At 40.2% G+C, this 13,230-nt stretch overlaps 2 protein-coding genes across 3 annotated transcripts; both read right to left on the bottom strand.

The window, feature by feature from the left end:
• Positions 1 to 79: 79 nt before the first annotated feature.
• Positions 80 to 9,344, bottom strand: LOC136432460 (bis(5'-adenosyl)-triphosphatase ENPP4-like). 2 transcript variants are annotated; one of them, XM_066423769.1, is made up of 6 exons: positions 8,705 to 9,344; positions 6,829 to 7,488; positions 4,682 to 4,876; positions 3,668 to 3,904; positions 3,182 to 3,223; positions 80 to 2,486 (listed from the first exon to the last, which is right to left on the bottom strand). In XM_066423769.1, the coding sequence occupies exons 1-6, from the start codon at positions 8,886 to 8,888 to the stop codon at positions 2,299 to 2,301; spliced, it is 1,506 nt and encodes a 501-aa protein (XP_066279866.1). In that variant the 5' UTR covers positions 8,889 to 9,344; the 3' UTR covers positions 80 to 2,298. The 2 variants fall into 2 exon arrangements, with proteins under 2 accessions (XP_066279866.1, XP_066279876.1); XM_066423779.1 differs by lacking the exon at positions 3,182 to 3,223 and having other exon boundaries at positions 8,705 to 9,343.
• Positions 9,345 to 9,959: 615 nt separating this feature from the next.
• On the bottom strand, positions 9,960 to 13,079 carry LOC136432484 (ectonucleotide pyrophosphatase/phosphodiesterase family member 5-like). The gene is given in 4 exon segments (XM_066423801.1): positions 9,960 to 10,562; positions 11,391 to 11,576; positions 11,709 to 12,344; positions 12,713 to 13,079. Coding segments are annotated over 4 exon segments (1,293 nt in total). The 5' UTR covers positions 12,939 to 13,079; the 3' UTR covers positions 9,960 to 10,317.
• Between the last annotated feature and the right edge of the window lie 151 nt (positions 13,080 to 13,230).

Below are 13,230 nucleotides of genomic sequence, written 5' to 3'. Positions count from 1 at the left end.
TCAAATTTCAGGGCATGATTAAATTGTCTGAAGTCTTTTGTGTACTGGGGGGGGGGGGGTGAAATTATAGCAATGCATGCCGAAACATACATGATTTATTTCAATCACAAAGAAGACGATACATGATACAGCAGTATCTAATGACATAACAGATAATACCTCCTATGTTCTGGCAAACAAACCAAAGGTGAATTGGCCCAATATGGGAGAGATAGCATTGAAATGAACCACATACATGTAGTAACACCATAATATCATGGAGGTTTACATTGTAGGTCATAAAGCTTTTCTTAAGAAGCTCTCATAACAAGTGAAACCTTCACTAAACCCAGAGGAGGAAATGTACATCAGGCCAAATTTGTACACCAACTCCCATCCATGTTTGTACTTCATCACTACCTACACCATCACACCAACAACAACAATAGAATTACTGACCATGGAAACCCTTAACATTAAAATCATACATGTCTGTATTGTAGTAAACATGTTCGGTTGAAAGAGGCACTTATTGGTGATTCTATACTTTAGACTATTGCTCACTCTTGGTGGGTCCCGCTTTTACAAAATTACAAATTTTTCATATCAATTTTTCTTTCAAGAGATTGTCTTCCAGCCCAGTGCACTGCACATAATACTAGTATCAAAACTACCAAAAACTGACATGGACTTACACCAAGGATTGAATCTTCCTTGCTTACACATGGAAGAATTCTTTTAACTTCAAAATGTTAGATCTACTCAGATCACACAACTGCTGGAAGAATATTCAAACATACAACAACCAAAGCTTCTCTAATGCCTTTGATGTCGACAAAAAGCAAAAAAAATTATAAACCATAACACAGCCTAACCAACCATTTGCAGAGCAATAAATCTAATATAAAAAACATAGCAAAGACAAATATACATCTATACACACATATAATTCACGAAGCATTTCATGGGTGGGTTTACAAGTACATGTAGATGGAAACACATTACAGGACAAGAGTATCTAAATTGCAAGACCTGTTAACTAACATCAGAGGAAAAGTTGCTGAGTATGTTTGATTTTTCCGACAAGCAATCTGATTGGTTACTCAGCCGATGTCAAACAACAAATTTGAGAAGTACACTTCCCTTGCAATAGAATGGTGGTATAAGTTACTGTACTCCACTGTTCTTGTTAATAGATAATATGACCATCATTGCCAGAAACACAATTGCAAGTGTGTGGAAACAACATGAAGAAATTGCAACTTGTGTTTAGAAAAGCTGACGCTGCATTGATATTAAATTGATATATATATATTAGTTTCTTATGCATGGTGATATGTTACATCCCTTTCAGTTGTTCACACTTGATTATACATCATGTGTTTTATTTTGACCTGTCACCCAAGTCTGACACTGTCATGTATGTAACACAATTATGTTTCATCAAACATGTTTTAAGATGTTACTTTTCTCAAATCTAAGAGATCATCTTCCGAATTTTGAATGTGGCTTTTCAAACAACAATTCTGATATGATTTTTTATTACACTTTTGATTACTTCTTTACATTTTTAGCAACCGTTGCTCTACCTAGAGGCATGGAACTCATTGACTATAAGGCACCAGTACCATGCACCAAATTACATCCAATGTCTCTTACACAAATTACAGAAGAAATTTAAACAATTTGTCCAATCCAGAGCATATCATCCACTTCTTTTCAGACATTGTGTCAGATTCATTTGGATGCTCTGGAAAAAAAGGAACACCTGCCACCTAGTCTTACATAATGATTGTCTTCTAAAAAATTGATATGGTAGAATTAAATACATCTTCACTCCATGATGAGAATATATGCAGCACAGAACAGTATTAAAAATATGATGTTCGAACAGCCTAACATATTTTTCACAACCAACATTATCACCAAGTAAAACTGATACGGTAAACGATGTGATTTTGAGCTATAGGTTTCAATCCATATGACTTCTTTTACATATTGGTTAGCCCGACTTTACACCAGAAAACAAAGTACTGAGGTTAGAGTCAATTCCACATTACCACATGTGTATTTGTTGCCTTTTGTTCTAATATTTTCAAAACAAAGTAACAATTTGAGATACATTACTGTTCAGAACAGTTTCAAACTTTTGTTTGACGTTCTAGATATTTTCTACCATGTTTCAACAGGTTTGAAAATGTCTAACATTGAACAAGTTATTTGTAATAGTTTCTAAACTGTTGCAACATAGATTCACCATTTGTTCCAACATTCTGAAAACTTATTGATTACCAATATTATCTGGAAACCCGCTCATAGCTACACATCCCCCTCAGCCTCCAATAAGGGTTCTTTGTCAGCGATATCCCCGTCTTCCTCTGAGTGGGCCTTGCCTAGGTTGGTATAGTGGGCCTGTTTGATGGACTCACTTCTCTCTATTCTCTGCATATAGATGCCGCAGCCGACAATACAGCCACCCAACACCAGGAGGAGACCAATGGCAACCCCTGGAGACAGATCAAAGAGAAAATCATCTTTACTGTCACAGTGTTAACATCAAACATACAAGCACAAAATGAATCATCAAAAATTCTAGGACAGACCCTTTTCTGGGACATCCAGGGGGTGCAAGGCAAAAAATAAGGAGATACATATCAATAAACAGCTTGTGACTTGAATCTATGGCTGACATCTGGGTCACGCAAAAATTGTGCCATCTACAGGCAAAGATTTAATACAATACTGAGGTGGCATCCAGCCTGGGTGCCATATCATCCTAGTTAGTGTACTGGGACTCCTATATGACCCCCAAGGCTAGCTAGGTGGCATCATCATTGACTGGTGTGCCATCAATGTTGGGTAGGGATGGGTTGGGCAAGACTCTGGTTGGGTTGGGCAGATCACTTTTAATTTGATTTCACTTGGATTTAGAAATTCAGCATTTTTTTTTCTTCGTGCCCTTGCATGAGATGAAGCCAGTGTGACGTAATTACCATATCTCTCTGAGAAACAACAAGCAGACAAAAACAAAATGGATGAAGTAAACTCCTACATGGGTTGACATTACCATGACTACATCTGCATGAAGTTATCAATTTGTCAAGTCCTTCAAGCATCCTTAGTAGTGACAATGACAGTCAGCAGTGCAAGATCTCTACAGGGGGTTACTGAAAGTATGAGGAGCGAAGAACTACTTACTTACCAAGTTTGTAAGTACAGAGGAAGGCAGGAACTCCTTCAGGCACTGAGATAGAGAGGGGCACAAGAGGGGGCATCCAAACACCAAGGGCAAAGAGAAGTGAGGCACATAGCAGACAGAAATGTGAATAGCTACACATGTAAGTTGTAATTATAAGCATTGTAAGAACACAGCACAAAGATGAGTACAGACAGGAACAACAGTGTGTATTCTCAAATTTCTCATGACTTTCCTGACTATGATGTCTATCATGTTAACAAATCTAATATGTACAGCCAAAGACAGTCGACTAGAGATGTACTAGACTAAGTCATGTAAGTGTAAGTCTATCTTTGTCTTTAGACAACTGACTAAAACAAAAAAGGTAGCTAATGGCCCCAAACACAGCACATCGCAGAGGAAGAAAGCCAGAAAAGTTGACTGTGAAACATTCTTAAAAGAGTACAGACCACATGTAAGTTTCATGTTTATTTGTGTATGTGTACTTACCTATGATTTCTGATGTGGACGGTGGGGGGCCCCAACTGGTCGACTTCTTTACCAGATGGGCCACGTTTTCATAGCTGCCATTGTTTGGGTGCTGGTCCAGGCCCAGGATGTGACACATGAGCGGGTAGATGTCCACGTTGTTGAAGGGTTCAGACAGGAGGTTGGTGCGGAAGGCTGGTCCGTGGGCCACGAAGATGGGGTTCATGGGAAGGTAGCTGTTGTTGTAACCATGGTTACCTGGTAAGGGGATCGTCAAATTGTTGAGAATGATAAAACTCACAGGAAAATGTACATACAGTACTAAAACACATGTCTTGCTGATTAAAATATCTAAGTAATACAAATATGAGGGTCAGGAATACAGTCACAAGACTAAGGATCAGCTGCCACAAACTACACATTGAAACGGGAAGACATACCCGCACTCCTCTAGAACAACGATTATGTAAACATTGTAATTTGAATAGAATAGAAAACGAATGTCATTTTGTGGTAGAATGTGGATTATATACCAAAGAAAGAAATGAACTGTATAAGCTTGTAGAAAACTTATTTCCCTACTTCACACATTTAAGCACTGTACAAAAATTCATATTCCTAATGCGACTAGACAAACCTCCCATTGAAAAACACGTCTGTTCTTTTATATCTACTATAACCGAAAAGCGAGGAGAAGTAGAATTTATCTAATGATAGTCATATTCTTTTTGTCCCGTTAACTGTACTTGTTGTTTTGTTTTGTTGTGACCTGTACTTAGCGAAGTGTGGCAGAAATGTGCAATAAAGGTCTTCATTCATTATTCATTATTCATTAAAGAAAGAAGACCTTGGTACCATCTTTTTCCAATCATGTACTAATCTACAGTTAGAGATGCCATGAAACAACGGTTGAAACAACATCCTTGGTTGAAACAACTCTGTAGTACAGAAGTAATACATTGGAAACATCTATTTGAACTAAGTTCATTTATATTTTGATGTTACGGGTAGTGGAGGATACGAAAATCAGCTCACCTTTGTACAAGTTCCACTCCCTGCTAGTGCTAGCATTCTGCACGATGGTCCATCCAGGATCTGCCACTGCGATGACAGGCATGATCCTCCTGTTGTGTCTGTAGTGGTACTGGGCAGGGATGTCCTCCTTGTAGTACACATGCATCTTGGGGTGGGCATTGTGTAACGCTGTATAGATGTGTTCCCTGGTCACTTCTGAGGATGCCGGTAGATGATATTAAAGTGTGTGTCAATTGAATATTGATCGGGTTAAGAATATATAAAGAGAAAATTTACATGTGAAAAGTATATCAACTTGATGTATTCTTTGGGGACAAACCATGTGTACTACTGCAAATGCCTTTTAAGTTATTTCACTGTAGGGAGAAAATGGAGTGTTCTCTGTGGTTTTAGGTTTGTGTTTGAAACAATATTAGCGCTACGGTCATAAGTGGGCAAAAAGTTTCGTAGTGGTTTTAAGTTTACGCACAGTTCGCGACGAAAACTGTGAACATAAAACCATTAAGAACATTTCTGCATTTACAGTATGTCATGCTCTCAACTTATCTCACCTCCAAGCTTAAAATCATACTTTTTTCTGCACACCTGCACTGGTGCATGGGCCCGTGTATTACAAATTAGGCACAGGTAAACATGAAACAGTAGTACTGTAACCTGCAAATTTCAAATCTATAAAATCCAATTCTACCTGCCTATGGAGGTGCTATTTCAAACCATGACCTTCAATGCAACAATGCATTAATTACTGCGTGGGTGTACAGAGAATAGAAACAAAGGTAGTGCCTTGCCCTTCTATTTATTTTCGTTGACAGATTAACCTGTATTACAAGTAATTTGTATTTATGTACATAATTACCTTGGGTAAAAGGCAATAGCTAGGTTTTATTTTATGGCACCAAACTGACAACATTGTCAAGGTTCAAACCAGCCCAGCAAGACCAATTCCAGAACCCACTCCCATCTAATGCATGAAGAAAAGTTTTTTGGACTACTACTAGTACCAGTAGTAATTCAATGAAACATATACTTCTATTTACACTTAAAAACATTGCTGTCGGTTTCAATCTTAGGTTCTACTTGGACACTAACTATTTAGTAAGCAACAAGTGTAAGATTTTCCACTATCCGATTTTTTGCCGCATAGCTTTTTTTGTCGCCTTCAAATTCAATAGCCTTGTGACACGCCTGTTAACCAAACGAAACCTCCTGAAGGTCTATCAATAGAGACCCACACCTCTTTCCGGATGGGCGAGATTCATTGTATCAATGGTTGCTGTAGTTAAGGATGCTATTATGATACTGTAGTCAACTGTTCTATACATCTCAAACAAATGAATGACTGAATCATCGCACACGGAATCGTAGAGTATAAAAAGACAAATTAAGGCACTAACTTAGCTATGTATTTTAGGCTCTAAATATCAATTGTTTCCAGGTCAGGCAAATATCTTTCAGATCTAACTTTATTTTTAGTCCACCTTAACAACAAAGACATTATACCAGACAGTAATATTATCCCTTTTACATGGCTCTATGTGTAGTGGTAAGGTAATGGTATTTGGGTCAGGCAGATCAGAATCAAAACGTCTTTTTCAAATTCAATTGTTTTCATAGAAAAGGAGAGGTAACAGCATTACAATAGCTCTAGCAGGATAAGAATAGGAAACTTAACGACAAAATGCTATATTTACCACCTAACCAATATCTAACTTAGTAATAGAGGATTGAGGTCCTGAGATTGCACAGAGATACAAACATCTAGAAGTCTGAAAGCTTAATTACTCACTGAGTGCAAGGAACATCTACAGGTGTCTATCTAGTCTGTATAACGAAATCTCCCGCTAGCTGTCAGGGACTTTTATGGCCCCTAGGGGCTGACCGGTTACGGCCTGCTGCTATAACATAAGCGTGATTCAATCAGGCTAGTGTCTGTTTACCCTATCTTACGTCAAGGATTACTACATATTTTTGTCTTGAAACCACTTCAGCCATCTAAACCCTTGTGATGTACATGTATTGCACATTACAATAAAATGTTTTGTGGCCTGCACAAGCAATATAGATATACTAGTAACCTGTCAGTGTGACATCGACACATCTATACTAAACTTTTGACAAAACTGTCACCGAAAAATAAATCCACTCACCGTCATGAGGCCAGATGGCTGTTACAGGTGTTGTGTCCACCCACAGGTACGTACTGGGGTCCAGGTAACGGTCCAGCTCAATCACCTTGTCCTGGGACACTTCCATCATGCCATGGTCACTCGTGATGATCACGTTCATTCTCTCAAACAGTCCTGCTGCCTTCAACTCATCTATGAGATAACCAACCGTCCTGTCCACCATGTCTAACGTCTTGTCCATCTCCTCGGACTCTGGGCCGGAAAGGTGGCCAGTACGATCCGGTTCTTCGAAGTACAAAACTCCCAGGTTGATCGGATTTTCCGAGTCTTTGAACCAACCAACCATGGTGTCTACTCTTTCGTGGTAGGGAATGGAACCATTGTATGTTGGGAGGTGTCTGAATGGTAGGGTGCTGTTGAACTCGACTTGCATGCCAGGCCAGTTCAGAACACCGCTCTTACCACCCGAATGTCTTTGATTGGTTATCCAGATGGGTTCGCCGCCGACGTCCCACCATTCTGGATCGGTGGTGTTCAAGTGGAACAATTTGCCCAGTTCTGGGTCGTACATGGAGTTGGCGACGATTCCGTGGTTTTCTTCGTACATGCCGGTCGCGATGGTGAAGTGGTTGGGGAATGTTTTGGTGATGAAACTGTTGTGCACCCATTTTGCCCGTACACCTGTATAAAGCATGGCACAGAAATGATGAATGCCTGTATTACCTACACAGTAAATATATGCCTTATCTTCAACTAATGATTAGAACTACATGAATGTCATAAATTAACGTTTGAAGTTCAGGATCCATCCGTCAATCGCTCAGCTTTCAAAGAAAGGTTACATTACTGTATTCAAAACTACCAAATTTCCAGCTATAGCTGGCCTGAGATTAAATCATGCTTAGAGTTTTAGAGTAGCGGCCCACCCAACTTCAGACAGCGAGGGGCTGTTATTCCTGTAGCCACGGAGAGTGGAGTTTGAGTTAAATAGACTCTAGCTTATACATGTACTGTATAAGTTCCAACAAACCACATTATATGTTTTGGTTGACCTGTGCTGTTGTTGTCACACCATGTTGTAAGAAGTCGAAACATAATGGAACCTTAAGCCAATAGGGACCAACTTTAATCCATTAAAAGCCTGTGGGTTATTGAGCACAACAAATTCAATAGTACAGGTATCCACAAAGGATTATGCTAATGATAATAAAACATGCCAAAGAGATCAGGTCTCACATAATCCCTTTTTAATTGCTGAGGTAGGGAAATCATTGCTTATGTGTAACAGCAAAGTACTAAGTACAGGAATTATAATCAAGTGGCTTGAGAAAGAAAAGGTATACAACTACTACTAGTACTGCAACTGTATCTAGTTCCTTTGCCCAAGCACACATAGATTTCCTAGACTTTCTTTTACCTTGTCTTCTGACTATGAGTAGACTCAAGAGTACTTGGTAGCATAGTAGAGCACTTACTTGTTGAGCGCTGAAAGTTCACCGCGAAAACCGCGAACATAAAACCACTGCAAACATTTCTGTATTTACAGTATGCTAAATTGTTTGGGCCTGGTAGGACTATGAGTCCTTTCACTCCAGCTTAGGCCACTCCTTTGGTGATCGTTATTGTTGGCATATAGTGGATCTATTAGTGCTTTTATATTATAGTTGAATAGTACTGGGTGTGACCAAAGACGTTATGTAATAATGTCCTTAGTGTAACTCAATGTGTATGAACAATAGACAAGACAGCTAAAAGCCAGAACTTAAGTCTTATAGATGACAGAGACAGCACAAAAAGCAATACAATACAACATTACCATACAACACAATTCTACCATGAATAATAAATTTTGAAGCCAATCATTCTACTGTTTTAGGACACTTGATATAACACACACCTGTCTGCACGAGGAACTTGAAGTTGGGCAGCTGCACCCTGCTCTCACTCCTGTCCAGGTAGTCGTACCGGAACCCGTCAAAGGAGACCAGCAGCAGGAGCGGCCCGTCATGGACAGAACCTGTCCGTCCGGCAAACATCAGCAGAACTAACACGGCCACAAACACACGGACCGCCGCCATCATAGAAACCGGAAAACTCACGGCCAGCACGTAACGTTTACTTTGGCCTCGGGGACAACCGGGGAATGTGTACACCCGGAACTAGATACCGCTTGCTCTTGCTTCGAGCTAAGGTCTCCAGAATCGAAAACAAGACGAAAATCAGTGCTGACTCACTGTCATAAGACAGACAACAGTTCTAGACACATTTGATCACGTACTGTGTGCGTGTGACCTCTCGGTCAAGAATCCGGAAAAACGCCAACGTTACACATAGAGAAATAGCCGAGTTTTACCGACGGTTTCCGAGTCAGATATACGTTTCCCGAAGTTCAGGAGACCCTTTCCATTATAAGACCCGAGTGAAGAAATCTAAAAGAAGAAATACGTGCGGTAAAAAGAGATAATCCCACGGGAAAATGCTGCCAGGCGCAATCCCGTGTCTTATACCGCCATTTTGGGACGAGTCTATTAGATACAAAGGGGTGTCTAATTATTTAATAAACATGTGAGTGTTAAACTTATGTAGCGTTAATAACTTTTGTTCTATTCGATAATGACTATAAAGTTAAGTATTTGGTTCTGTCCTCTTTTTGCTACGCTGGATACGAGCATACATTGCATACATGCCTCCAAAGCTGACAAGGACAGGGGCTGGACTGAAAGATCTAGAAGTTAAGTTGGGGTCACCTGCGGTCAAGCAAGCTGATCCTCTTGGAAGGCGATGGTTTAGGAATGCGATGAGACACGTATATGGTGATCTATCAAAGTACAGTAGAATCAGCTTAATTTGTCAGCGTTTTTTGGTGCAATTATCCGGCTAGTGCAATAATGCGAAATGCCCAGCTGGACCGCACCACCATGGGCGAGGGGGTGTATTGTTAGTCAGAAACACTAGCGCAAAGAAAACAGACGAAATTATTCAGTTATTAACTTTATTTATTGACCCTTTGCTAAAAATAAATGACTACGAACCTGTTTTGATTTTGCATTCTTTCATTTCGAAAATGTCGAAACAATGCCACCAGCTGGTCCTCTGAATTTTTCTATCAGTTCACATTCACATACAGAAAAACTTCAAAGCACCACACATAATGTTTTGACAAATAATATCTTTATTGCACATGTAGAAAACATATATTGCACAAGATACTGACTGACAGATAATCTACATTATCTACTTCTCGTCAATACGCTTATACGCCGTAGCTTGCTATACCACATCCAATACCCCTCCTTGACCATAACATAACATGTAATGGGTGTAATTTTGATACATTCTCCTAGAGGGCGCAGCTGCACAGTTGTCAGCATTTGTGATGATATGAATGAGGGGATCTGGGTAGCCTGACCTGATAGCCAGCCCAGGTTGACAGGCCTGGAAAACAGGCCAGGTAGGCAGGAACTCCAGATCTAGAGCATCTTACATATTGAGCTTTGCCCTTCAGCAGTTCTAAAATAGACCCATGCCTGATTTAGTTACTCTATGCTGCTCTTTTATTGGCTTCTTAAGAACATGCTGCACATTCTGAAGAGATCCGTTGTTCGGGTGCGGGTCCAGACCCAGGATGTGACACATGAGCGGGTAGATGTCCACGTTGTTGAAGGGTTCAGACAGGAGGTTGGTGCGGAAGGCTGGTCCGTGGGCCACGAAGATGGGGTTCATGGGAAGGTAGCTGTTGTTGTAACCATGGTTACCTGAAGAGGAGGATGATGGTAATAGAACAAAAGTCAATCAGAAAGAATTAGCACAATATGTCAGAAGTCTTCATAAACTTGATAAAGATAAACTTCATAAACTTTTATAACGGCACTGCACCTTAATCTGACGCAAACTTCATCCAACACTTTTCAATACGCCCCTGTAAGTTAAGATCTAGGGCTGCTATGCAAAATCTTTTGATTGTTTATTAAATACAGTAAGGTAGGCAAATTAGAAGTGTGCTGAGTGAATGGTATGGTCCTGAAGAGAGCATGTTGTAGTGACAAGGTCAGGAAAATTTGACATGTTTTTATAATGTAGGGCATGTCATGGGAGGGAGAGCAGCCATAACATTTTAAGGACGATGATTGATGACTAGTTCACGGCAGTTGACAGCTGTGTCGACTTTGACATGGGGTGTCTATTTTATCTCAGTGCAACTGGCTGTTGGTTGACAGAGAGATTGACAAACAGCTTTAATTGCATAGAGCAAAATCAAGGATAAACAACTTCACTATTGTATTGTGTCGGATTAATGTTCCGTTTGAAACAGAATCCCAAGGGACTTTGTTATGAGTGACGATATTTTCAAGCCTTGTTTTCCAGCCACAGCTCAATAATCGGAAGACTGATACAATTTGTGCAGTGATGACTGGGGAAGCGCTAAGACATAATGCACCCAACAGCTAGGTCCTGAAATACTCACACGCTTGTTGATTTATGATTCCACACTGCATTTGCTCAACAGTGTCGGATTAAGGTTCAGTGCCATTATTACATGTTCAACAGATTAATAATCAGAACTACATACAAGCAAACCCAACCTTTTGGTACCCAGCCAGTGCTGATGTTCTGCACGATGGTCCATCCAGGATCTGCCACTGCGATGACAGGCATGATCCTCCTGTTGTGTCTGTAGTGGTACTGAGCAGGGATGTCCTCCTTGTAGTACACCTTGAGATGGGGATGTGCCTTGTGAAGTGATGAATAAATATACTCTCTACTGATGCCTGAAAATACAATCATTATCGTAACCTTTTTACAAACTGTGGCATAGATGCATGCAAATTTCAAACAGAATATTCTTCAAAGTAGCGGCCTTTTCTTTTGACATTTTGTTCAATTTTGTCATTTTCACTCACCATCGTTTGGCCATATAGCTGAAACAGGTGTCGTGTCCACCAATAAATATGAACTTGGGTCCAGGTAACGGTTCAACTCAATCACCTTGTCCTTAGAGACTTTCATCATGCCATGATCACTCGTGATGATCATATTCATTCTGTCAAACAGTCCTGCTTGTTTTAACTGACCAATGAGGCAGCCGACGGTTCTGTCCACCCTGTTCAATGTCCGGTCCATCTCTGGAGAATCTGGTCCATACTTGTGACCGGTTTCATCCGGTTCTTCAAAATACGAAACTCCCAGATTGATGGCATTTTCATCTTCTGTAAACCATTGTACCATAGTGTCTATTCTTTCATTATAGGGCATGCTGCCATTATATTGTTGAAGATGCCGGAATGGTTGTGTGTTGTTGAACTTGACCTCCATACCAGGCCAGCTCACAACACCACTCCTGCTCCCTGGATGTTTTTCATAGGTTATCCAGATCGGCTAACCACCGACGTCCCACCATCTCGGATCGGTGGTGTTGTGGTCGTACATGTTGTTTGCCACGATGCCATGACTTTCCTCAAACATCCCCGTGGCTATGGTGAAGTGGTTCGGGAAGGTGACTGTGATGAAACTGTTATGGATCCACTTGGCTCGAACACCTGCATCATGTTAAGTGTTACATAAATAAAGTTACTCACAGTGCAACAAAACTATAACATAACCATGATAACAGTCAGATTATAACGTTAGTACTTGACAGGAAAATATCGATATGATTGAGAACTTCGTTTTCTCTAGTCATTGAAAGTATTTGTTTTGAACTTTAATTTCATGGAGAGATATTGTAACTACAATGTAACTACAATACCTTACCAATGAGGTTTAAACCTCCTTGACCTTACTAGTAAAAGTTTCTGCATTTAACGTTACAGCGACTCCTGGCGGCTTGTAGTTTCAGTACAAGTGCGCCAAGCTAAGGGTTTGAGTTCTCTTTACGACAGCAACAACGTGACGTTACTGTACACACCATTGTGGATGAGATACTTCAGGTCCGGCAGCTGCACCCTGTCCTCACTCCTGTCCAGGTAGTCGTACCGGAACCCGTCAAAAGAGACCAGCAGCAGGAGCGGCCTGTATCTACCCAAGCTTGATCTACCATCGGGCAAAGAGTGTGTCGTTGTTGGTCCTATCAACAACAGTACTGAAAGAAAAGTCAGGAATTTTAAAAAGCTGGAAATTGCCAAGTCCTCCATTGAGTCAAAAACATTTGCTAAACAGCTCGTGATCTTTATGTCGAATTATATAGACGATAACCTCCTTGGTCGAATCTGATCTCAAATGCGAAGCTAATGTCAGTGTCGTCTGCTGCAGTATCTACCACTTTTTCTATCTCATTTAAATTTCACAGTAAGTTTAAATGATCATATGCCATAACGTTTACAGATATCTTATTTTCAAATTTTGCTGATTTATCTTTAATACCTGTTTATAGAATCATGAATAACCAATATAAAAAGTATTTACAGAGAGTGTTACCCTTTAATG

The sequence above is a fragment of the Branchiostoma lanceolatum genome, chromosome 1 (assembly GCF_035083965.1).
Source record: "Branchiostoma lanceolatum isolate klBraLanc5 chromosome 1, klBraLanc5.hap2, whole genome shotgun sequence".
Taxonomy (NCBI): Eukaryota; Metazoa; Chordata; class Leptocardii; order Amphioxiformes; family Branchiostomatidae; genus Branchiostoma; species Branchiostoma lanceolatum.
The sequence above is the reverse complement of the archived record's forward strand: the minus strand, read 5'-3'. Positions and strand labels throughout refer to the sequence as shown.

Bases quoted from the DNA above. Each gene is read 5' to 3' on its own strand.
- LOC136432460 (XM_066423769.1), bottom strand. From the start codon at position 8,888: ATGATGGCGGCGGTCCGTGTGTTTGTGGCCGTGTTAGTTCTGCTGATG. The intron at 4,877-6,828 runs GTGAGTGGATTT...CGGCATCCTCAG, and splicing joins AGCCATCTGGCCTCATGACG to AAGTGACCAGGGAACACATC. The intron at 2,487-3,181 runs GTAAGTAAGTAG...ATCTGTCTCCAG, and splicing joins CCTCTGTACTTACAAACTTG to GGGTTGCCATTGGTCTCCTC.